Raw genomic sequence first — 26,561 nt, forward strand, 5'->3', positions numbered from 1 at the left:
TGTTGTGGGGCCGTGCAGCAGGCTGGCCGGTTGCTGGTGGCGGCACAACTGCTCACTGGTGGCGCAAAGGGAAAAAAGGAAAAAAAGGAGGAGAAAGAGGAAAGGGAGTGATGGCTAGTTTGAGCAACAAGGGTTTCATGCCCTTTTATCATGGTTATTATTATTATTATTATTATTATTATTATGTTTATTTATTTAATCTAGATTCATTTTCTTGCGAGGCTCAACTAAGAGACTCACCTTTGTGTACTCACACATATTAATAAATAATAATTTTGATTCGAACCTCTTTATTTTAGATATCGTAATTGTATTTTTAATATAATTATATGCTAATATTTAAATTCATATATGAAAGGGTTAAATTATAAAATCCCCAAAAGTTATTAAGATATTAATTAATGACGTCAAAAAATCTCGGGGTGTTACATAAAGGGTTTATTCGGTGCAAGAAAGTTGTGCTAGTAGTTGTTAGTCGTATAAGTAGTTGTAACTGTGGGTAGTTGTGACTTTATATAAAGTTAAATATTTAGTTCTGTAATTAGTTGAGAAATTATGTTGTTTGGTAAAGAGGTTGAAATATAATTTGTTGAGAAAAATATAGAAAGATCTTAAATCGCTACTTTTGATTTTGAAATGCTATAAGTTGTAACGTTCGGAACACGGCTATCAATTGGACTAGTAAATTGTTACTTTATCGAACAATGACATTTTTTGTAAAGCGTCTTTTACCTCATGAAACTATTAACAAAATAAAATAGTGATTGATAAAGTGATTAAAACGATTGCAAAATGAGAAAAACAAGATGGTGATTAACACATCTCAATTAGTACTAAATAAATATTGTGTACATCAAATAAAAATTATGAGAATAAACCATTTATCTCATCTTGCTATACATATTTGTCAAAATGCATTGTTCATTAATAATTTGATGATGAACATAGATTTCATCTCTAAGTACAATAACCTTATTTTAATATAGATGATTAAATATGCATAATCAAGATTTAAGATTAGGTAATTTATTATTCCTCCTCTCATGTATTCTTCACCTTGAAGCATTCAATACTTTTTATTCGAATGTTAGATTCTTCAGGCAGCTAAATTTGTTTTTCCAAAGCAGTAAATGAAAGTTAGAAAAAGAGTTTTTGTTATACCGCATTGGAAGAATCAACACGCCTTTATCTATGCTTGTCTTAACTTTTAAGTGTAATCTTTTAAGAATAGATTAACTTTAAGAGTTAGTGTTATGTGAGACAGCCTTGTCCAACTTGTACAGGTCTAATAATTTTTTTAAAATATTCTTGACATATTAATTTTATAATTTAAAAGGATAATTTTAAGATTTAAAAATCTAGTTTTAAGATTTAAAAGGTCAATTTTAAAGTTTTTAATATCTACTTTAATGTTTGAGTCATCATATTTTAAAGTTGAAATGAGAATTTATTGTCCTGTAATTGGTCTTTGAAGTCTTAAAATTGATTTTTTAAGTATTAAAATTGACCTTTTAAGTATTAAAACCGTCAAATTTTATGACTTAAAAATATCAATTTCAAATCCTTGAAATTGGTCTTTTAAGTCTTTAAACTGGTCTTTTAACTCTTGAAATTAACATTTTAATTTGTGAAATTGGTAAAAAAAAATATATACAGCTGGGCCGGCCCAATAAGATGCGTCTCACAAGTGAGACGGTCTCACAAGTGAGACGGTCTCACCCACATTTTTGTGTTAACTTAATTGTACATCTAATTAATCTAATTGGACTAATTCTCATAATTATTCTCTAACAAGTAATTGGGATTTACTAAATAATATACTACTATTATCACTATTATTATGTTCCTAATATATAATCAAATAATGTCAATGGAGACAATCCTTCATAATTCATAAATATGAAACTATATATAGATCATGTTATTATTGATTGATAAGTAAACTACTTTAGATTGTGAAGATTGGCAAATGTATTAAGAACAAAACAGTGGTTAGGATCCTCTTCACTCTTCAGCTTTCTTGGGTCCCATTCTTTGATCTGCAATTCTACTGTACTCTTTCAGTTAGAGATTCCACTTCTCTAATCTTTGCAACATATATTAAAATGAATTTTTAAAATAATTTTATATTAGCAAACATAAAAAATTGATTATCACAATCCTTTTTCAGATAGCAAAGATGATGTTAAACCTTCCAAATCCATTAACAATTGTTTTATATACTAAAAAATTGAGTCTTGTATCAGTGAGAATAAATATCATTTTTTTAAATAAAATTCTGACCTTAATTATCACTTAATCATTCTCTTTTCTTCTTCTAGTGTGTTCTATAATCTAAAAATTATTTCATACACTAATTCATGTGTATAACACTTCAGCATGAAGTATTTTCACAAGTATTGCAAGCCCTATGGGTCCCTCTATTCCTTTAAGTTTTTAAGTACACGTGTATTTTTTCATACACTAGCTTTATTTTTTATATTTTTTAATATATATGATCATTCATTTTTCCTCCATTTAATTTTTTTTTTTAATTCCCGTAAACATTCCTATACAACTGCGCCTATGATAATGAAGATGATGAAACATTCCTAAACAACTTTGGAACGAAGGGAATAACCTTTTTTTACCTAGTGCAAACAGTATTCAATCTAACAATTAATCCATTTCCAGCCGAGTATAATAGTTCAAGAATCAATCCTAAAGCTCAAGACTCCAATGGTGATGCGTCACCAATCGACGAAGCAGTATTAGCAAACTCAAGAGCACGAAAATGAGACGGAGACGATTCAGAGAAAATAAAGCAACTGTTTTCTTAAAGAAATATGCGTACTATATACATGCGTGAATAAAATTAGAATTTGAAATGTTTTGAGCTGAGAAACCTAATTTTACAAGAGACTCGAATTGAACTCTCTACAACTAACTAACTAATATTAAAAAAATGAACATACAAAGAACTGCACACAGCAGAACTAATACAAACCCAATAACTTCTAGCATCTTTATTGTAAATGCCACCTTCTGTCCCAATGCTATTTGAAGATGATACAATTGAGAGTAATGGCCACTTATCTTTTCGGTGGTAGACGAAAGCCTGTGCAAACGACGCAAATAGGTTATGAATATCTTATAAAAATATCGAAAAAAGGCATTAGGAATGGAGTTTACCCAAATCATGTATGGAATTCTACAACCGATCTCTCCTAAAACCAGATTGAGACAAACGCCGTCGTTGTCTTCGAGTGGAAGACGTGCCTTGTTCTGACTCATCTGCAAATATATTCATCTCGTCGTCCTCTGTGAAGCTATCATCACCATCCCCATCTTCATCATGTATGCCCAAAAGGTTCTCACCCCAAAGGTACCTTTGTCGTGATGAACCCCCTGACTGGCGTCTATACCTTGTCCATGGCCTAGAACGAGACCTTGATCCAGCCAATGATTGCATAGATCCAAGCATCTGAAAGAAAAACAAGGTAGTAAACAGCCGCCCACTAGAATCTGAGGTTGTCCTCTCTCGTTCAAGCGGTCTATCACTGTAATCTATCACATAATCACCAAACACAATAGCCCCTGGCATTGCTGATCGGATGGCACTAACAATGTCATCATGTTCTCTCTGATGTTCAAAGCGTCTCCAGGCTCGTTGTCTTGATGGGTCAACTTCAGCTGGTCGTACTCTTGGGTGATTACACCTTGCATGTCGTCGCAACTCACGGTAGTTACCAACAAATGAGCATGATTCTCGAGTACAACTCCGAGGCTTCAAATTTAAATGATTTCGTGCTTCTTCTACAACTGTCCAACCTAACACATCTCCCCTACATAGTGGGCATTTCAAGCTCGACTTTTTCCCCACCTCTTCCTGTTCTGACCCATCCCTCAAAGATTCAAAGGTTTGTCTTTCCAATGCTTCATGTTCATTGTCATACTCAGCAGCATCATTTGACCTTCGAGTTGACACGATTCTATCACCCCTGGTGTGAGACATATTAACCGCAGGTAGCTCATTCCCAAACTGTAGAGTTATTTGAGAGTCAGAAACAAGGCTTGAACCCTGCAGATTTTCAGGAACAGGTGTCTCATCAGGTGAATTAGAGTTGGACTCTGTCTTAAGTTTCCTAAACCGGTCCAGGCAATTTGAGTGTCTGTAACTTGTATCACAGATATAAGATCTACATCCTTTGGAATGAGAGGTACACAGAAGAAGAACAGCATTATGGGGATGCTCCATGCAGATGGAGCACAAAGCCTCATCCCATTCCTTTTGCACATCACACAAATCTGCATCCAGGGTCATGCTTCTTTTCTTACCATCCATCTTGTATGCACTGAAGTCGCTCAGAAGAACTCATCAGAATTTTTTTTCTAAAACTAAGGCAATCAGAGAAAGTTTTAAGGGAAAATAGATCTTGAGAAGGGCAGACATATCCCAAGACCTTCACAATTTCGAAAACGGGAACCAAAATAAGCAACAAAAGTACATGACAGGTTCCTAAATTGCAAGCTTCAACTCAACAAAACAATGCCAAATTCTTAATCCAACAAAAGCAAGTTTCAACTCAACACTAAAAAATATATAAAAACAAAAGAAAGTCAAAATCCAAGAGGGAAGGCCACTATCAAACATGATAGACATAGCACGGCTACGTCAGAATGATCATGAAATATACTAGCATGAAGAGGAATCCAGAAATAGGGATAGATGAAGTGATCTATAACAAATTTATGTAGCCTAAAATCAAAGCTTAATAAATTGACTTGCAGGAAATCCAGAAGCGTTGATACCTTATGAGCTAGTAAAAACTAAAAAGAGCATGTAATATCAGTTCCAAGACACATTGTTTGCAACTGCCAACATTGAGTCCTCAAAAGAAAAAAACAATAATTATAGTAGATGCAAAACGTAAATAATACCTACCAAAACTGGCAGGTGAACAACTACAAAGAATGAAAAGGTAGTTCTAATCCCCAATCCTTATTAATCCTCTCAGGTTTAGTTTATGTTGGATTAAGCTACAAGACGCTCATCAATCCTCACAAAGTTCCAACAAGCAGCTTAAACCCCAGAAAAAACAATAGTAGCTAAAACAACAATTCGTCAACTCATCAAATCAACAAACAACTATAATGTACACAATTTTTAAAAGCAGTGCCAAAACAACCAACAATGCTACAAGAAATGTAGTCCTTCTGTCTCGAAACTAGTAGCTACGTATTTTGGGCCATCTTTCCTATTAAAAGGAAATGTTTGCAACTGATTTGGGACGGCCCAAGAAGTAATATGTAACAACTATTTGGGACGGAGTGAGTAGCATAAAACCCTACGTAGCAACTAATGAGATGAAGGGAATAATAGATCGACCACGGTGTCCAAGGCCCAAGAGATAAGTAGTGTGTCTAAATGAAGCACAAATGAAGTGTGATAGCCAAATAAATTCAGAACAATCCACCAAGTACACTACACTATTGCATAGTAGGCAAGCTTAATAAGAATATCCCCAATAAAAATTTATTTCATTCATATTTGTTGATCAAATTCAAGAGAGAACTTTTCAAACAACCTACATACAAACACTTAAAAAAAGTATACGACCCATGTCACCTAACCCCAATCAAATTGCTATATAACCAAGGCCACCAAATGGAACCGAGACCATAGCAAATTGATGAGTACCACTCATACAAGAGCCATCAAGCAAAAAATATGATGCTCGAAATAGCTGATAGCCTGATACTTTGTCTAGTTTGTGTCCTCAGAAAAAGTCCACACCAGTTTACTCAAAAAAAACTCTTCATTAGATGAACTAGTAAACTCCAAAATCATGGCAGCCATCATACGATGCTAAGGTATACAATACAAGGAAATGGACAATTAGAGATCATCTTGGTTCCTTCAATTCACCTCACCAACCCATTTCATATCCTCAACATAGGATAAGTGAACGGAAAATTAAAACTTCATCATGGGTTGACACTAGACAACATTAATTTTAAAATAAACCCAAGCCCAGAAACAAATCCTACACAAATAACAGAGTATCAATACATAGCTGACAGTTCAGAAGTTTGTATACAATCGAAAACCATACTGACATGGTCCAATAAGGTAAGAAAGGCAGCACACATACTAAAAATGCATATGAAGTCGAAGTTTATGGAAAAGAAAACAGGAGATTCAACTATAAGAACACAAATAACAAACATACTTCTAAACATTACAGCTATTTTCTATAAATACAAATCTGAATGCCACCCACCGTAGCAACAAAATGCAGCAATGGATCCCAATCCAAGCAAGGTAATATACAATTACAACTCAATAGGCAACACATAGAACTGTTTGATATAATATTCAACCACAAAAGACACTTACCAGAAAAGGATTTGAGATGGAATTTTCTGAACTGTATCTCGAATGTTTGATAGTAATTGATTTTACCAAGTCTACAGTATGTAATCTTTTTTTTCTACAAAGTGAAAGAAAGGAAATTCCTCAAGGAATGCTCCAAACTGTAAAATATTTTATGCAATCTACAAGTCTGGGTGAAAGATAGCCTGGACGGTGAAATCCCTTGATTCCAAAAGTCACTGGTACACAAAACCGCAGTTAATACTGCAGAACAAATGTACGGAGATATTCAGATGCATTAAATTCAGATTCTTATGTTTTTCAAAGCAAAAATATAGACTATAAGTTCAGTAAATACATGTATTACCGCACACAAAACAACTAGTTCAAAAGGTTCACGCTTACAATAGGTCTTTAAAAAAGAAAAGGCAATCATACCAAAAATGACACACGGATTAGCATCATATAAAACGAGAGTTCAAATATACACTTGAGTATCAAATAGCTATCATAACAATGCTCAACCTTCAACTTGTACTAGATTCAACTCGTATCAAATAGCATCATAACAATGCTCAACTTCAGCTTGTACTAGATTCAACTCGTATCAAATAGCATCATAACAATGCTCAACCTTAAACTTGTACTAGATTCAACCCTAAAACAACCATCAAACTATTACGGCACTGCTAAACCTCAGCTCAATATGAAGTACACAGAAGTTAACCTTGAATAGCCACTGATGACAAATTGACAGCTATAATGGCCCAAACGCATCTTGATATGAAGTGCACTGATGAATTGGATCCCAAATCACAAAATTCAGGCATTAAAAGTGTAAGTCCATACTGAACTCAGTCGAATCAAAAAGTTCGCGTTGGGATAATCCTATTTTACTTGAAATCATAGGTAATTAGTAACATTTGGATCCAAAATAAGAACTCTACAATCCTAAAGAGCAGATTAATAAGGTCAATATCCCTTTTTTTTTCTTAACCAAATAAACCCCAATAATAATGAAATTTCTGACATTATTACCCAATAGACGATATTTATGTTCTGCTATGGAGTCCAAACATCAACACTAAAGGATCAAGGACACCGAATTCTCAGAACATGTATACTATACAATTTACACATATGAGTAATTGTGCCAATTATCAGAAGGATGACGAATGATATCAAATTAAATTCAACGAATAACACTAATAAGCAAACAAAAACCCTAACCCTAATTCTAAAAACGTAAATCAAAGCTGTTACCTAAATTTGATCAATATCAAATGAATTCATACACACGCAAAGAGCGTCAGATACAAGGACTAAAAACAAATAATTAAAAATTTAGATATACAGAAGAACATGAGTTGTATTGCAAGATTATAATTAACATAAAGGAAAAAAAAGGCGAAGGATTTTACAATAATCGCTTTCTGAAATTGAATTGTCAGATAAAAGATTGAATTGGTGGAGGGTGATTTGTTTGTTTGGATCAAGAAATGGGGTTGAATTTTAGTGGCGTAATAATGCCGACATAAGAGGATGATGATGAATAATGAAAAGCGTTGAAGAAGAAATTGTCCTCTTAAATCTTAATGTAAGTAAACATACATCAACAAAGCAACAAACGTAAAACAAAGCAAGTTAATTTCTTCGAACCTACTTGGTTTGGCTATCCCGTACCGCCTTTAGGTGAGATTTATCAAATGGAAATGGAAATTTAATTTCCAAATTTTATTTACAGATATAAATTAAATACTGTGAATTTTCAAAAATTCAATATCTAAAGGAGGCAAAGTATTCCACAATGAGAATTTAATCATTTTTTGAAAAAGATCTTTATATCCTTATTTATAAAAATTTCATAATTTTTTTTATATTTAACAGGGATAAAAATGTAAATTTAGATTTTATTTTCAATATATCCGCAATTTCTAAGTCATTCCCATTAACATACCAAACAAGGAAATAAAAGCATATTATATAAATTCCCAATAATAAAGTCTCAATCTCAATCCCGTATTTTTATCCCCAAATTCCAATCTCTATCTACAAAACGCCCCCTATGTTTAGATCGAGGGGGAAAAAGAGGAAAAACAATATGAGAGATTTTAAAAGGTTATTCCTTGAATTAAAACACACATTCTTGTATGAGACGATCTCACCGTGAGATTTGTCTTATACATGGGTTAAATAGCCTTATAAGTTATAATGGAAATTTTTAGCTTATGAAATTCTTGTTTTGAAGTTGTCTCACTGAATAGAGTTTGGAAAATGATTTGAGTTATATAACTTATATATTTCAGAAAAAGTATTTCAATTCAAATTGTAGATTTCGGCTTATTCCTCACATAGACTGTTTTGGTTATTTTTATTTTGGTTATTTTTTTTTTTACATTGGAGCAGTCCAAATTAAATAGTATCTTTAAGAGATCGTCTTTATTAATAATTTATCTTTAAGATTAGAGCAACTCTTGTATGAAATTGTATCATAGGTCCATAATAGAAGATCAAATTCAAAAGTCAGTGTTTAAATATCTAAAGTGTCAATTTTAATAACCAAAATAATGTGTTTAACAATAAACAATCAAAAATGAGTATTTTTAAGTGACTCAACAAAGTTTGGCCTAAATTACAAACCAAATCGGACAAACTGTAGTTATGTTCTTCGTCAGTTCTACGGTGATTTGATCCTTTTTTTAACATTATGATTTTTAGTGTGGAATCATTTTTTTTTTAAACCAAACCAAATCGAAAATCATATTAGAGTATGATATGAAATAAAACACTCAGTCCAAATATTGCATGTCAACTTTTAATACAATTTAAATGTCCAATTTGTTATTCATTGTATTATACATAGCACTTGTATAAACAGTTGGATCATTAAATCTGAATTTCCCAATAATGTAAATTATTAAAATTATTTAACATTGATTAAGATACATGTTAATGTTTTAGTGTAACTTATAATTATTAAATAATAGGCCTTTCTCGTGAGGGACCGTCTTTTCTAAAAACGATTCTCAAAAGCCTAGCCTATTATGTAAATTTTTAAAAAAAACTGATGCGCGCGTGTAAATATAATGTGAAAAGTCACATAATATATTTGGAGTTATAACAACATTTAATTGGGGTTATAACATAATATATTCAGTGTTATACCAGCATATATTTGAGGATTATTATAACATAATTTATTTAGAGTTATAACATAATATATTTAAAGCTATAACAATATATATATTTGAGGCTATAACATAATATATATGAGGTTATAACAACATATATTTGTGGTTATAACATATTATATTTGGGGTTATAACATAATATATAGTTCGGTATTTAATGGTTTGTGTTTGAGGGTATAATATTTTTATAACACCAAATATATTATGTTATAACTCCAAATGTATGTTGTTATAACTCCATATATATTATATAATTACTTCAAACATACATTGTTACGACTCTAAATATATTATGTTGTAACCACAAATATATGTTGTTATAACCCCATATATATTATGTTATAACCTCAAATATATATATTGTTATAACTTCAAATATATTATGTTATAATCCAAAATAAATTATGTTATAAACCTCAAATATATGCTGGTATAACACCAAATGTATTATGTTATAACATCAAATAAATGTTATAACCCCAAATATATTATGTGATTTTTCACATTACACTAACACGCGCGCGTTAGTTTTTTTTTAAATTAACATAATGGACTGAACTTTTGAGAATCGTCTTTAGAAAAGACGGTCTCAAGTAAGAATTGAAGTACGAATTGTTATTAAATATTAGTGAGATATGACAGAGAATGAATGTAAAGTCTGTGCAAGGTTTTGCATAATACATGTTTCTCTCCATTTAAATTGATTTTTGTCCATTAAATGTTTACATTCTACATTATCTCATTTTACATATTTTAAATTTCTCTTCATTCCAAATGATTTAATTACATATTTTGTGTTAAGTTTCATATACTTAAATTATTATAATTTTAATAGTAATTTGACTTACGGTGTTAATTAAAAGTGTAAAATATTTGCAAAAATAAATGTATTATCTTAAAAAAAAAAATAAATCGTAATTCAGATTAGACCAAGCCATTGTTGAACTGTCTTATTCATTCTGGACTAGTTCGAAAAATTTTCAAACCAAATATATTTGGACCATTTAATTTTAGTATTGGAACATACCAAATTAGATTGTGTGCACCCCTAATTTTAAGTACTTCACGAAAGTATATTTAGTTAGTCTATTAGTTGGTCTCTTTGAGAGAAATCTCCTAGGCCCAACTCATTAAAATTTTAAAGTCAACCTATGTATTTTTAATACCTACTTACATTATCATTAATGTCTATTTACCATATCCGTAATATTTACTTACAATATCCTTAATGCCAACGAGTAAACATATAGTACTTATAATACTTTAAATGTTTATTTACAGTGAGACGTATAAGGCTGCTCTCTTTATTTGTTCCTCATTCACTTAAATCACTCTATGTTGCTTGAAACAAATACAACTGTTTCGTTGCCGTTAAACATCCACCGCCGGTTTCCGACCGTCACACGTCTCTCCATTCACGATTTTACATTTTCACCTTCATCTTCAAAAAGAAAAAACCCCTTGGTTTAAACTGCGGCTGCGCAGCAACAACTCCACCTTCATCCTTCACCGTCAACTCCAGCCACCGGCCCACTGTCAACCTGTTCACCGTTTACACTTATATACCAGATCGAATCAAGATTATATTTTCTTTAAAAATTGCAGGTAAAATTTACTATTGGCGCATTATTTTTTACGCTGTTTGAAATTGCACCTTGTATTTTCATTTGCTAACTGCTAAATTTTAATTATTTTTGACAATTGCATTTTGAATTTTTGTATGCTTGGTGTCGAATTTCGCGTCTTCTCCTCTATGGTTGTTAGATTTTTTTTAAGATTTTTGTTCGAAGTACAATTGCACCATGAATTTTGCATATGCTTGAAAATTATTACTTTTTATCTCATTCCATAATTTGTTATGTAATCTGTATGATTTCCGAATCTGCGATTTTCCTTTCTCGATGTTGAATTTTAAATAAGAAATTCTCTGGTTTGATTGAGTTGCTTTTAATTTGATAATGAATTTGTTAGTTGATGTGTTTGTACTAGCTTGTTCAATAGTATTATATCTGTAATAATGCTTTAAAACTTTTTCTTTTTGGTTTTGTGTAATCTCTTTTAATTTACATGAACTATATCTTCTTTCTTTTTGGCGACAGGAGGAAGAACAGTTGTTTACTGATTCATATTAAGCACGATTTTACTGATTCATATTAGCTTCTGTTTTCTGATATTACAAATTAACTCGGGAAAAGGGTTTTTGCAATCAAATCCTTTTGACTGTTGGAGAAAGTGGAATTTTTTTGGTAGACGAAGGGAAGGGGAAGGGGAAGGCTAGAGGAGGGACAACAAGAATGAAGTCTAAAATCCCAGATTTTCTAACGTTATTAATTAATATTTTAATATTTTTTTAGATTTTATAATTATGTTAAATTAATTTAGAAGTACTTTTAATAAATTTTTTTTATATACGAATTTAAATATTAATATATATTTATATTAAAAATATAATTACGATTTTTAAATAAAAGGATTCGAATTAAATAAATAAACATGAATAAATAAATAAATAATTAAGTAAATAAATAAAATAAAAGGATGGTTAGGGCTGTGACTACTAAAATCACGCCACTCATCTTCATCATTCCCTCTTTCCCTCTCTTCTCCCTTTCCTCCTTGTGTGCCGCCAGCTGCTGCCTCAAGAGGCTGCCCACGGAGCCCCAGCAGCCACCACCACTTCATCCTCCTTCTCCCACGACCAAACACCAGCAGCCCAGCCACGCAGCAGCAGTGTGCCGCCAGCAACCGGCTGCAGGGCAGCCGTGTCTCCTCTCCACCACCTCACTAACCACTCTTCTCTTCACCCCTTTCTCTTGTTCACCTAAGTAAGCCGCATCCTCTTCCCTAATTGATTTCTCTTGTTTTTAATTGAAATTGTTATCAAGTTTATGAGTTAGTAATGATTTTTGTATTATTTTCATTGAATCTTTTGTGGGTAAAAGTTTAATTGATGAATTGAACATACTTATGATTTAAGGTTTGAAGTATGATTAGAAATTATGGGTTGTGAGTTGATTGTGTATTAATTTGGTTTAATCTTACCATGGGTAATAGAAATGGTGTTATCCTTGAGCCTTAAGTGGTTAGGGCTTGATTATAGAATGATTACTCTTGATCGTGTGTACTATCATACTACATTTTTGAAGTATTGTGGTCATTTTGATAGCTTTGAATGAATATTAGGGGAGGAAATTGTGGTTGAATAGGGTGGTGGTATTGGTTTTAGTATTGGTTAGGATCGTTGGCCGCAGAGAATGGTTACTAATTGCCCTTATTATCTTTGTTAATGGTGATTAGTGATTGTTGCTAACTAATCGTGGTTGTTGATTGATATGATTGGTCGCTAAAAGTTGTTATTTTAGGATTGTATGGTTGTCGTTATTAGTTGTACTTATTGTTGTTATGTTTGGATAGTTTGATTGTAAGTTTTGTAACCTTAGTGTTGTCATAAGTTATGGTGCTCGATGTCATTGTGAGTTACTTTGAACATACTTGATGCTAACTCTTACTCATTATGGTAATTAACCTATGAGAAATGTAGTGAATGGCATTATGACACATCATTTTGATTAATTGTCATCATGGTTATAAATGTTAGGTTATGCATTAAACGAGATTAGATATTATTAGTTCATTTTCTTGGTAATAAGTATGTATATAGCTCCAAACATTGTAAAATAAAGAAGGGATCTCTTGGGTGCTAGTCGTTATCAAAATGATTGAAAAAGTTGGTTTGGTTGTTAAGTTTAGTTGATGTCGTGAATTTGTGATCAATGAGCAAGCTAAGTTGAGTAGTATTGAACATGTAAAGCACGTGAAATTGAAAGCTTATCTTGAATGAATAAATAGTTATCACATTGAAATGTAGTTGGTATAAAAAGGTAGATAAGTGGGCTTATTAATTCTACTAAAAACTTGTATAGGTGCCCGGTTCATAAGAGGGATGTAAAACCTCGCTCTGTCTGATTATTGTGGCTCTTTTGGTCGTGCGGTGACGATTACAGGTATGTACACGCAGTAATTAATTATCATATTCATCGTTTCAAAGTATTATCGATATTTCATGATTATATGGATCGTATTAGAATTATAAAGCGCCAGAAAGTAAACTATGCTAGCGAATAGTCATAATAGTGATATAGGCAAGTAGAATGAAAGCATTAGGAGACTATGAGAACAGATTTTTAAATAGTAGAGAACACACCATGGTTGTGTGTGGTATCGAAGTGATTTCCTACTTATTGAGCCTTGATTATGATTAGTTGGCGTGACTCAACTAAATTATGTCCGGTTGATTTAGTAGTCCCCTAGGTGAGATCTGAAGGGATCACCGTAAGGGTATGAGCATACTTTTGTCATTGGGCGCCGGATGACCGATACCGCCCCTTGACCGAGGTGTTACCATGCGGGCCTTGCAAACCCCAATATGGTGGCCTTTTTACTGGTTTAGTACCCCAGTGTGTTAGTTTTTCCAGAAGGTAAGACTCGAGAGGGTTAGCTGGAGGGGGTATGAGCTCATATTTTGCCATGGGCGCCAGATGGCCGATAACGCCCTTGGCCGTGTCACTATGCCACGAAGTGGAGAAAAGATCCACTAATAGAAAGTTATTTTCAGTGATAGAAAGTTTATTCATTGATCGAAAGTTATTTAATTATAGAAGGTTCATTCATTGATAGAAAGCTTACACATTGATAGAACTTTTACTCATTGATAGAAAATTTACTCATTAATAGAATAGTTTATGCTAGCGAGAAGTGTGCCTAAGTTAAGTTACCTCAAGGGTATTACCAATCCCCAAAGATAGACTATGATCACACTTACCTTAAGATAGACAAGCTCTATAAGGTCATATGTTAGGTATTCTGTTAATGTCTTGGTTGAGTTGATACTATGCGTGTTTTACAAGAGTTTTATGTTTTGAGAAGAGGAGTGTGAAGACCTGCATTCTACCCAAGAACACATGGTTCGGGTTGGAAAGGACGTAATGAGATTAAGAAGTATAGGTGGACAATAAACGGTTATTATCTGTGCTTGTGTCTTATGAAATTATCTTATGTTGTTGTATAACATAATGTTACCTAGTAGTTAGCCTTATTATATTTGATGTTAGTTACTGACGTGTACGTGTTTGTGTTTATATTTGATTGTTTGATGAATTTTTATGATTGTCCTGCTATGACACATTGGCCTTTGGTCTGATGTCGAGCAGCAGGAGGATCATAGACAGGCGTGGCAGGTATTGGAGCTTCTGTTGCATTGCATTGCATTAGGGGAGAGTGATGAGGGCGAAGCATAACCTGTGTCATACCGCTATCTTTTGACTTTGTAGTTCTTATTTATCTTTGGTAAACGTTGGTTGTATACGTTTTGTCATGAGGCCTTGTGTCCTCCTTTGTATATTTGTGTTTCCGTTGCGTAGTTTATAACTTCCTATGGTTTTAAAGAGTTAAGTCATCTTAAAATGCAAGCGTTGACATTGGAACCACGATCCATACTTAGCATGTTGGTTTGAGAAACTGGCGATGATTCATCGCACCGTGATGTGAGATTTTAAAGGCAATGATGCCTTATATTAGTTTAATGTTTTTAGTGTGCTAATTGCTCTACCACATGTTTGAGTTCTAGTAGATATGTTGTCGTAATTTCCACTCACCTTTTTAAAGTTAATATTTAACTTTTATCTAAATTATTTTCCTTTTCTTTTATGTAACACCCGAATTTCCTCTCGTTCTTCACGATTTTGGTTTCGTAAAAGGGGTTGGAAATTCAGGGATGTTACATATGGTGAGAGTAATACAAGTTCCAACTGATAAAGACTCGAATCTTAGAAGAAAGTGGAATTAGTTTGAGGGCAATCAACATTAATCTTTCTGTTAGAATAAGATATTAGAATATAGGTAGCTCTGGTCCACTAAAGGTAGAGAACTTGAATTATCAATTTTTTTTGGGGGAAAAGGGATAAACTATAAACATGCCATATCTTTAGATGTTGGGAAACTCAATTTTGTTTTTTGTATCAAGTAGATCTTTTTTAGAGAATCTTGTTGGGTGAAAGTGACATCAAGTTTTGCCTTTTGTTGGATTGTTGATGACTTTAATCTCTTCAACTCATACTTAAATATAGCCAAAACCCCAAAAATCCTACTTAATCTGAGCTGAAAGCCTAACGTTTCTGGTTTCTAGCAATGGCTGCTCGAGAACCCGAGATAATTACAAGCAAAGAACAAATGAGAAGATGGTCAAGAGCTATGAGAGCCCAAGGGAAGATCATAGGGCTAGTACCCACAATGGGTTATCTTCACAAAGGTCATCTTTCCCTCATTAATGAAGCCCATAAACTTGCCAATGTTATTGTAGTTTCCATCTATGTAAATCCGAGTCAATTCTCTACTTCTGAGGATATGTCTACCTACCCATCTGATTTAAAAGGTGATTTACAGAAGTTAATGTCTGTTGATGGAGGCGTTGATGTTGTTTTCAATCCTTATGACTTGTATGATTATGGTAAAGCGAGGAACAGAGGAGGTATACAGAAGAGGGATAATAATGTAGGGGAGATTTCTTGTTTAGAGGAAAGGGGAGGTGGGCATGAAAGTTGGGTTAGGGTTGAGAATTTGGAGAAGGGTTTGTGTGGGAAGAGTAGACCACTTTTTTTCAGAGGGGTGGCTACTATTGTAAGTAAATTGTTCAATATTGTGGAGCCTGATGTGGCAATATTTGGAAAGAAGGATTATCAACAATGGAGAATCATTTGTCGAATGGTAAGTCCACTTTGCTTTGTTCGATTTTTCAGTATATTCTTGTCTGGAAATTTCTATTTTTGGGTATGATTGTTTATGTGCTAGTGTTTTGATGTTTTCAAATTTTATTAAAATGAAGTTCCTTAGAATGGCCCGCTGAAGATACTGATGAATTGCACAGTAGTGATTCTTTAACCTGAATATTGTGCTTGTTCTGTTAAATGACTTTTAGGTTAAGGCAATAAAGGGAGTTTAAACTTTGAACCTCAAGTTCAAAATGCTGATCTCACCACCAAGCTAAGCTTATTAATTGCTAGTTAGCTTTTGCTTCTAGTAATGATGCTCAAAGCACGTAATCATGGCTTGTGATGTCTTAATGATTACATGAAGATGAAATCATTGGTTGACCAAGTGGTTGAAAGATTTCCTCCCAAGCGTTGAGATAAAATTCGATTCTCACCACCTATGAGAAAATCAATTTCCCTTCTCCTTATTGCCAACTGGGAATTCTCCTTATTGGAACAATAAAATGATTACACGAATATGAAAGCAGATTGCTCTTCAATTCACTAAAAATCAAACGAAAGCCTTTTCTCTTAGGATCTGAAAATGTGTGTTCTCTTCGGTCTTCAAAGCTGAACTTTGCTACATTATGTCACCTGTTTCAGTTTATCAAACATGGCAGTTGTAACAATAATTCTAATACTATTTTGGAAATCCCCTAGAAGGTTTTTCATTGCCATGCTATGTGGGAGACTGTTTAGAAGCAGTGACAATCTAGTTATGATATTGGTGACAGAATGAACTTCTTGATTTGGTACCTGTGTGTGTTATGCTAGATGATCCATTTGAATTCATTGTAGAATGCTGTGATATGGGTGTTCGTTGAATAGAATTCTAGATGACTAAATTTCAAATTAATGATCTAGGTTCGAGATCTAGACTTTGCTGTTCAAGTGATCGGGTCGGAGATTGTGCGTGAAGATGATGGTTTGGCGATGAGTTCCCGTAATGTATACCTCACCCTTAATGAAAGACAAAAGGTAATATTAATTCATATTTCTGCCCCTTTCCGTTGTGATCTCCTACAATATCTCATTTAGTGCCCTCCATGTTTGAATTTCCAGGCATTGTCTATTTACAAGTCTCTTTCAAAAGCTAAACATGCTGCAGAAGACGGGCAAGTCAATTGCAAAAGGCTAAAGGAATCAGTTATTCTGGCAATAGAGGAAGCTGGTGGAAAAGTAGATTATGCTGAGGTAAATTTAGTTTAATTTTGTTGTTAGATAGGATATAGAAATATGTTGTCGCGGTTGAATGAAAAAAAATCTCCCTTCGCATAAGTCAGTTTTATTTGACTCAATTTGGTTGGTTTAAACAGATAGTTGACCAAGAGACATTAGAAGCAGTTGAAGAGATTAAGAGCCCGGTTGTGATCTGTGTTGCTGCCTGGTTTGGAAAAGCAAGGTTGATTGACAATATAGAGATTAATGTCTAGACACCGTATCTCGGTTTTCAGGTCTGGTGCTTGCAAAGCTTTAGAATTTTGCTTTGGACAGTGTCAAATTTCAATTCTTTACAGGAAATTCCTGAACAGTTTTCGTTTTGTTTTATTTTTGAAGAAATACAAAAATTTAACAACATTTTTCTTTTAAATAAGGTGAAGTTCTATTATCTATAACTATATTTCACATCATCAATAAGATCTAGCATGCTAGATTTTACATTAAAACTAACCATAGTTGGCAACAAGTATTGGGGCTAAGAGTATATCCTACCACTGTCAAAACTCAAGGGATTGGTCAAAAATTATACAAACAGTCTGAAATTATCATACAGCGTAGATGATGAAAATCAGAATGTTATAAAAGCATATACGAATTTGGTTAACTAATGGATGCACTTGAAGCCGCCACAAATGGACATGATTAGTATAAGAATCAAGGCCAAGATAATAAGTGCAACGATCATCTTTATCTTCATGTTCTCCCACCACATTTTTCGCCTGATCTTGGTACCCTGACTTCTGAAATCTTGAGCCTGCATCCATAATGGCAACTCCTCAAACACATCAAATGTTATGAGCATAAAGTTAGGGTTATGAGTGTGTTCTTACAAACGTCCTTTGTCCTTTGAATACGCTACAACATATATAAAAAACATTCACTTTGATTTTCATTTTGTGACAAATTCAAAGGGGTAAGGGAGTAAATGGCAAAAACTTTTGTAAACCAGAATAACAAAATTGATGAGAAAAAGTGGCATTTGAACACTACAAGATAGAAGTTTTAGATTAAGAGTATGGAACTTCACTCATTCAAACGGGGCAACTGTGGTTATCAAGGTCAGTATGTAGTTCCTACTGAAAGGATTTGTTGCAAGGAATATGTTGTGCAACTCGCGTATTTTGTTATTCAGTTATAGTTTGTTTGGAATTGGAAGTAAAGGAAGCGGAGATATCTGGAGATATATAATTTCTTATGTTTGGAAACCAATTGATGAGTGGAGAGATTTGAAAAAAAAAAGGGATTAAAAGAGATATAATTTCCTTTCTCCTCCTTCCTTTTCCTCCTAAACAAGAGAGATGTTCCCTATAATTTTCTCCCTTTCCCTTCCCTTCCCCCTTCCCTTCCCTCCCCTCCCCTCCCCTCCCTTAAGATTCCTTTCTTTTCGTTCCATCCTTAATTGTTATCCAAACAAAGTTAATGATAAATATAATTTCGTATATGAAGGATTTCAATGAGCAGGAATCCAGGACAAAAGTCTGAACTTTCAGTTATTGCAAACAATCTTCACAAAATCATGTGATATACTCACCTGGGAACGAAGGTCCTCTGTTTTGTCCACCAAAAGCTCAATTTTTTCACCTCTGTCGAGAACCTGAAATCACAATCATTTAAAATTTATCTCATGAACTACATAAAATCGCTTCATCCTAGTGCAAAAGATGGGGAGCACAAGCATCCATCTAATGGTAGTTTAAACATGACATGCTTAATTACCTTCTCAATATTTTCCATCATTACTCCTTTAACTTCTGAAACCTGGGCTTTCACTTTTGCAATCTTGTTAATCTCCTCCGGATGACCCACACAGTATTCCATCTGCTCCTTCAATTTAGGTCTAAAAAAGACGTACAAATGAAGCACACACTAAAAATAAAAGGAAAGGACTTGATCAGACCAAGGAAATCCCAAACAATTACCCAAATTCTTTGTTGAGGCCTTTAGCAGCAGCAGTTTTAGCTTTTCCACCACCATATTTCTTGGTAAATTCATCCTTGACTCTCTCGAGGAAAGCAATTGGAACCTGTCTTCCGGCAGACTCAACTGCAACAACACAGTAAGCTGCACCAGCGAGCACATAGTAAGTCAACAAAAGACCAGCCAGCAGCTAACTCAAAGAGCATCCAGAAAAGTTGGAGATTTGACTCGTTGGAGGGGGGAGTAGATTAACAGTTTGCAGCAGATATAAAGTAAAGTAGATGAGTAGACGATATCGTTCTACCACCTTACATGTTGAAAAAGAGATTTCTGGTCAGTTTGCCAATCTCAACTTGAAACAGGACACTAGAAGAGTGCTAACATGAGTTACTCTGACACTTATTCACCTCACATATTGTGTGCAGGAGTATCAGAACTCCCGACTCAATACTAGGATACAATGCTTGTCAGATCTTTCAATTGCTGCTCGTTTACAACACATCTAAGAGTCTGAATATGAGGTCTTCATGTTTTGAATGATGTCATAATCCACCCCCACAAGATGAAAATGCTCCAATGAACAAATAAGTCAAAAGCAAACCAAACCCATGAGATTGGCAACTCCTAAAAACATCTAAAAGCTTTTTCAACAAGGCTCCATGATCAACAAATGAGCAAATAAACAGTCAACTGTTTCACACACATAGCTTTTCAGTTAGAGATAACTGTCAAAAAAGTAAGCTAGTTAGACAACTCCCATTGTATACTTCTAGGATACTCGGGCTTCAGTAAGAATTAGAGGGGATACTAAGTGCGTGTATGCATGCGTGTGTGCACTCACATTTGTTTGGATTGTCTACATTGTAGTAGAGTATGCTTTCCATTTTAGATAACAAGTCTAATAAAAGATTATCTTCCTTTCTTATTGGGGTAGGCTAGACAATTATCTTTAAATGGTACTATGGGAAGTTACATCAGAAAAAACCTCAAAATACTTTCCATTTAAAATTGTTCAAGGTGTACATTAAGACCCTCAAAATATATAGATGGCATTTAATCCATAAAACTCTAAGAATAAAATAATATCCACTTTCATTTACAAGATCAAATGTTTAAAAATATGTTAGATTACCAAGCAAATGGCCAGTAGCACCACCTTTGTTGAAAGATAATGGGAGGCGAACAACCATCATTACAAGAAAAAATGTGTACTAAAAGATGCACTTTGTTGCGCACAAACTCTTTTACAAACAATATGCGCGCCATTACGCCATTACCATTCACAATTACACCAATTGCAGTTTTCCTTCTTAGCTTTCCACCTCGTTTTTTCATCAGGATTTATTTCACAATATAAAACAGAATGTCTACACTCCGCATTACCATTCATAATTTGCAATGCGAACATCACATTCATATCACACCACATGACTTACTTCCCTCGTCCAATTCGTCTATGCAATAAAATTTGAAATGAAAGCTCGTAAGCTTTATCATATTATCTTCTCATACCAATCAATAAATCAAATGAACCAAATGCTCATCGTTGAAACACATCATATCTTATACTTCATATATGTCATTATTAACAAATATACATGGAAATGCTGATAATTAACTCAACAATTAAGAAAGAAAAAACAGACCTATTTTTATGCACACCATTGACAATAAGATTATTGCAATAATTATTTTCCCAAATCTTAACAAACTATATGACGAGAAAGCATGCAGAAATTTCAATTCAAAATTCAAATAAATAAACAACAAAAGAGGAAAAAGAAGAGAAAAGAGACAATACTGAAGCCATTGTCGACGAGATAATTGAATGTATGACCATCACAAGTATAAGTAAATTTGCTGCTTGAAGAAGGTAATTTTTGAAGGCATTGAGTTGCAACCGACGTAAAATTCCCTGTAAATTCTGTATATTCTGCAAGTATCACCGATCCTCTCGCTACAAAGCTTAATATCAACGATTGCTGCCCCATTTTTGCAATTTTTGCAAAAACAGAGGAAAATTATTTGGAAAAAATAGGTTTATAATTAATTATACTCTTTTGAAAAAAAAAATGGGAAGAGAATACGTGAGAAAAGATGAAAATAATATTAGGGTGAATGAATGGAAAAAATGTTAGTTTATTAATTTGGGGTGAATTTGATTTTTATTTTTGTGAGAAAGAAGAGCTGGAAAGAGGGAGGGAGAGGCGTTGTCGTTTTAATTTAATTTAATTTTTTTTTTTTGAATGTTATTTTGAGGTTGGTTTGTCAATTGTCATGATTTTTTTAATTGTTAGATGGTATCGAATTAAAATGCGTGAAATTTTTATTCTAGCTAAACAAATATATTTTTCCAATTATATGATTTGGGATTAATATTTTGCTTATAATAGAAAATGAATTTGGAACAAGAGTCGCAAAAAAAATTTTCATCTATAAATAAAATAGCAACTTAATTAATTGTTATTACTTTAATAAGGCTAAAACATCATTATAAAAAAATTGTTCGTCATCATTAAAGTAGGTGTTTATCTAATAGTGTATGTAGTTGTTTTTTTCTTTATTTTTTTTTTTAACAAATTATATTATAAAAATTCCATAACCGCCATTTCTATGGAAAAGTATTAATTTAGACATCTAAACGGCTAAGTCTTTAATAGTACAATTAAATGTGTTCAATAGTTTATTTGATCGTTTATATTTTGAGTTATATAAAAAAATTAATATTATAAAAATATGATTAGATAAATAAAATAAAATTTCAAATTACTATATTTTTTTATCAATTGACCAATTTAACTAAAAATCTAACTGATGATTAAAGTCCAAAAATATATTTTGTACTAAAATACAGCCCTTACACTCCTATACACTAGTAGATATTCCACTAGTAAAATTCAATAAACAAACAAGTTGTATGACCATAAATATTATTATCAAGTTGGTGGAACATTGATCACATACTACTTTTATGAGAATTAATCACTACTTGGTATTGACTGAGTGTGTTGAAATTATAATCAAATAATCAAGTTATGTAACAGTTTACACTTATTTATATTTTATTTCCTCATATTTATTTTAAGTGTCTCATTTGACTTTTCACTATTTTTTAGGTGGTCAAATAGAATCACATATGTAGAGAAAAGTGAAGAGTTATTAAATTTTATAGGTGTAAAGTGGGGTTAGTAAAGGTAAAAGTGTAAAAAGATTAAATTTAATAGGAATAAATTGGTAAAGTTAACATACCTAAAATAGAAATGAGACATTTAGGGTGACTTAATATAATAAGAAAATGAGACAATTAAGGTGAATAGGAGGGAATATTATTTTAGGGTATGGGGTTGAATATCTACAAATTATTGACCTTAACACCTAAACTCATAACTTATAAGACTTAGTATTGACCCAAACATATAGGAAGTAAAAAAACTCAAACAAATAGAATTAAGAAAATTTAAAATAGATAACCTAAATTATTAAAAAAAATCATTGAATAAGATTGAAATCAACTTATTTTCAAAAGTAAGTGCCTAATTTCCAACCCTGAGGTGTGGATCTGCTCGCACTTACTAACTGCGATCAAAGGGTTTGATTCAATAAAAAACCAAAGGAGTTATTCGCACTTACTAATTGCGAACAAAGTTGTTGGTTTTTTTTCACCAAATTAGTTGTTCGCAGTTACTAACTGCGAACAGTTTGGTTGATTTTTTTGACCAGTTTGCCTTTCTTCGCAGTTGGTAACTGCGAACAACATTGAACATGAGATCTGGGGCCGGAGGCGCTTACATTTGGAAATAAGTTGATTTTGATCTTATTTTATGATTTTTTTTAATAATTTGGCTTATGCTTTTCAAATTTTCTAGAATTAATTGGTCATACTATAATAAGGTCTTTTAGGAAAACAAAAATAACACTAATAACATTTCAGTCATATTTTCCACTATATAAAAAAAGTGAGTCACTGATGCAAATATAAAATATTTTTATTACCGCCTGGCAAATTAAACATCCAAATCGAAATAAATTAATTGTAAAAGCGGTTAAAAGGTAAACTTTTTAAATGCATTATAAAATTTAATAAATATATCCTATTAAAAGTGAAAAAAAAATTTCAACAAATACTTTCTTTTTGTTTGGTTGAAGTGATGAGGTGTGGCAAAATTATGTTACTACTTACTAGTGTCCACTCTAGTGGTTAGCAAATTGTTGAAGTCCAAACAAGTTTTATTGAAGGAATAGCAAGTAGAGCACCATCGTTAAACTCGCGCAACACCCTTAAAAATTTTGTGAAGAGAGAGCGGGACACTGAGAATGATCAATTCCGGTGTTTCATCTTCAGTTTCCCCTCAATCTTCATTCAATTCCCTTATTCTAAATCGTACTGTATCCTCAAACACCCAATTCCCATCACTTTTGTTTGCTAATTACCCACAAACTCATCTTCCAAACAGTCCTAGTCCTTATCTTTCTCTCTCCTCTCGTTCTCAATCTTCAAGACCCATCTTCTGCCGCGCTTCCTCTGGTTCCGGTTAGTTTCTTACTCTTTTTTGTTTTTAGTTGCTGAATTTGTGGGGTTGTTTTGGTTAATTTGTTGATGGGTAAATTTCATTTCATCGGGGATATGCATTTGCTTTTTGTTTGATGAAATATTATAAAGTATTTCAGTGAATTTACTGATGGGTATTCTTCATTTCATCGGGGATATGAATTTGCTTTTCATTTGATGCATTATTTTAGGTTATTTCGGTGAATTTATTGATGGGTATTCTTCATTACATCGGGTATTTGATGAATTTTATTATAGGGTGTTTTGGTGAATTTGTTGATAGGTAAACTTCATTTCATTGGGGTTATGATTTTGTTTTTTATTTGATGAATTATTATGGGTCAAATACACTTTATTTGCTTGTAATTTTTGTGAAACTTATTATTGTACTGGTTTGAAATTCGCATTATTTACTGGAATTGAAAAGGATTAGACTGTTAAAATCGTTTGTCTATCTTTGTGAATTGTGTATTGAACATGGTTGCTAAATTCCAAAAAAAAAAAAAATGGTTGCTACTTGCTACAACTAACAAGCTTTGTTATTTTTGTTTGGCACCAAAGTTCTACATAGTTAGATAGTATTGAGAACACATGAAAAGTATTTGTGTTTGCAAACAAGTAATTTTTTTTAATCGTAGATTTTAATTATGAAATCATAAATAAAAATTTGGGAATGACAATGTTTGGAACATCATCCTCCAATTCTCAATTTTAACTACTTGGAATGTCTTAAATCCAAGTTTGATTTTTTTTTTGTCAAATACTAAATCTGGAGTCAATTTTAGATTTCTAAATGATATTATCATTTCCAAATATAGCATAGCTTCAAGCATTTTGCATTTTTTGCCGAAATTTCGATCCTAACCGAAGTGACCTAGTAGTTATCCAAACTTGATAAAATTGAAGGAATTTAACCGAACCTAAATTACTGCAACTAGGTGTGATCATCTGATTTGTGTTGATCCGAAGGTAGGATGGTTGATGTTTTGACCAAGATCCGATGTGTCTTATTTGAAAAAGGAAGTTACCCTTTGAATCGAGGGCAACTGAATTTGAACCGACTGTTTAAGAATACAAACCTAAAGACAATGGGTGATGGACCGACTCTTATGAAAAAAAATTGATTTGAATCACATGCCTCTATTGAAAGTTAACCAACAAATATTTTTTCATTATGAATGATTGTACATTGTGCTTACATGATGCCTGACTAGGATTTACTAATTTTGTCTATTGAACATTCATACTCATTGATGCAATCTCATTGTTATATAATTATATTCCTTTATGCAACGCTTACCTGAATTTGAATTCATCTAAAACAAGTAAACAACTTAAACCGAGTTTCAATCGATCGAAACTTTCACCGAGCCAGGTTATAACCGAAATCATTTTTGTCCTGCAAATAATTCGACCCATCACAAATTAAGACAGAGATTGCTTAACAGGGCCCCTTGGGAATGCAACTTTCTAATGGGAAATTCAGCTTCCCGTGGTTAAATTCTCATTTTTCTTCCCTTTTTGAGGAGGAAGACTAAGTTGTAGACTTTGAAAGTCACAGTCTTACAGCAAATGACCCATTAAAGGACCACATTATGCTGCCTATAAGATGTTAAGTTTGTTTTCCGCTGCTTATTTCAGCCATTTATGTGATTTCTGAGTTATGAATGTTGCAGGTGAAAATGACAACAAAACTGTCCTTGATGCATTTTTCTTAGGAAAAGCTCTCGGTGAAACACTTACCGAGAGACTTGAATCTGCTGTTGGTGAGTTTCTAAGCACCATTGGAAGGTTGCAAGCGGAGCAACAAAAGCAAGTTCAGGAATTTCAGGTGAGAAACTACTTGGTACCAATTTTATCGAATATCCATTTCCACCCATGCCTTTTCTGGTGTGTTAGAGCACTGAATGAATTACTCATGACGGTTACCCGGAGGAATCCTTTGAACCTTTTGGAGTCTAACTGGAATTCAATTCGTGTTGTCTCTTGTCAAATTCTGATTGAACACATTTCCTTTGTAGGATGATGTGCTCGAGAGGGCCAAAAGAGCAAAAGAAAAAGCAGCACGTGAAGCCCTGGAAGAGCAAGGGAAACTCATTTCCAATACCACCACAAAGAACACAGTAGAAAGAAATGTTTCTAATTTGAGTGCCCCAACAAGCGTGGCTAAGCCAGATAGCCCTAGAAGGGTTGAAGATGAAGATCAGATTGATTCGGATTCGCAACCTAGTATAAGTGTAACAATAGATGAATGATTGTTGCTTATAGGAATATATATGTGTTCAAACAATTTTTATGTATTATTGAAGATATTTTTAATAATTTTGTGACTATGTAAGTATTTGTTTCATTGATGTATGTTTTGTTGAATTTTCCAACAAGCCAAGGGCAATATAGCTGCTGTTGACCTGCTGCTGCCATCTGATTGTATCACGGCTGACTAAGGGCTTATAACTCCGATGACCCCCTGCCCTCTGCAAGCGTCCCTTCTTTTCCTCTCCTTCGGCAACTCTTTGAATCCC

General features: G+C 33.1%; 4 protein-coding genes across 12 annotated transcripts; 2 read left to right on the forward strand and 2 right to left on the reverse strand.

The window, feature by feature from the left end:
- Window positions 1-2,788: 2,788 nt before the first annotated feature.
- LOC130813144 (uncharacterized) lies at window positions 2,789-8,059 on the reverse strand. 6 transcript variants are annotated; one of them, XM_057678897.1, is made up of 4 exons: window positions 7,777-8,059; window positions 6,380-6,619; window positions 3,172-4,334; window positions 2,789-3,097 (listed from the first exon to the last, which is right to left on the reverse strand). In XM_057678897.1, exon 3 carries the CDS (start codon window positions 4,322-4,324, stop codon window positions 3,191-3,193), a length of 1,134 nt encoding a protein of 377 aa, XP_057534880.1. In that variant the 5' UTR covers window positions 4,325-4,334; window positions 6,380-6,619; window positions 7,777-8,059; the 3' UTR covers window positions 2,789-3,097; window positions 3,172-3,190. The 6 variants fall into 6 exon arrangements, with proteins under 6 accessions (XP_057534880.1, XP_057534875.1, XP_057534876.1 ...); XM_057678892.1 differs by having other exon boundaries at window positions 3,172-4,442; window positions 7,777-7,944; XM_057678893.1 differs by having other exon boundaries at window positions 6,380-6,594; window positions 7,777-7,943.
- A 2,836-nt stretch (window positions 8,060-10,895) lies between these two features.
- Window positions 10,896-17,963, forward strand: LOC130813146 (pantoate--beta-alanine ligase). Of its 4 annotated transcripts, XM_057678899.1 has the most exons (7): window positions 12,101-12,371; window positions 13,470-13,550; window positions 14,757-14,783; window positions 15,731-16,308; window positions 17,217-17,330; window positions 17,415-17,546; window positions 17,669-17,963. In XM_057678899.1, exons 4-7 carry the CDS (start codon window positions 15,733-15,735, stop codon window positions 17,783-17,785), a joined length of 939 nt encoding a protein of 312 aa, XP_057534882.1. In that variant the 5' UTR covers window positions 12,101-12,371; window positions 13,470-13,550; window positions 14,757-14,783; window positions 15,731-15,732; the 3' UTR covers window positions 17,786-17,963. The 4 variants fall into 4 exon arrangements, with proteins under 4 accessions (XP_057534884.1, XP_057534882.1, XP_057534881.1 ...); XM_057678898.1 differs by lacking the exon at window positions 14,757-14,783; XM_057678901.1 differs by lacking the exons at window positions 12,101-12,371; window positions 13,470-13,550; window positions 14,757-14,783 and adding an exon at window positions 10,896-11,151.
- Window positions 17,964-18,037: 74 nt separating this feature from the next.
- LOC130813147 (putative vesicle-associated membrane protein 726) lies at window positions 18,038-21,652 on the reverse strand. The gene is made up of 5 exons (XM_057678903.1): window positions 21,292-21,652; window positions 19,493-19,634; window positions 19,290-19,410; window positions 19,105-19,167; window positions 18,038-18,327 (listed from the first exon to the last, which is right to left on the reverse strand). Exons 1-5 carry the CDS (start codon window positions 21,479-21,481, stop codon window positions 18,178-18,180), a joined length of 666 nt encoding a protein of 221 aa, XP_057534886.1. The 5' UTR covers window positions 21,482-21,652; the 3' UTR covers window positions 18,038-18,177.
- A 2,002-nt stretch (window positions 21,653-23,654) lies between these two features.
- Window positions 23,655-26,389, forward strand: LOC130813148 (uncharacterized protein At4g13200, chloroplastic). The gene is made up of 3 exons (XM_057678904.1): window positions 23,655-24,021; window positions 25,716-25,870; window positions 26,061-26,389. Exons 1-3 carry the CDS (start codon window positions 23,805-23,807, stop codon window positions 26,292-26,294), a joined length of 606 nt encoding a protein of 201 aa, XP_057534887.1. The 5' UTR covers window positions 23,655-23,804; the 3' UTR covers window positions 26,295-26,389.
- The last annotated feature ends 172 nt before the right edge of the window (window positions 26,390-26,561 follow it).

The sequence above is a fragment of the Amaranthus tricolor genome, chromosome 5, assembly GCF_026212465.1.
Source record: "Amaranthus tricolor cultivar Red isolate AtriRed21 chromosome 5, ASM2621246v1, whole genome shotgun sequence".
In the NCBI taxonomy this organism is placed as follows: Eukaryota; Viridiplantae; Streptophyta; class Magnoliopsida; order Caryophyllales; family Amaranthaceae; genus Amaranthus; species Amaranthus tricolor.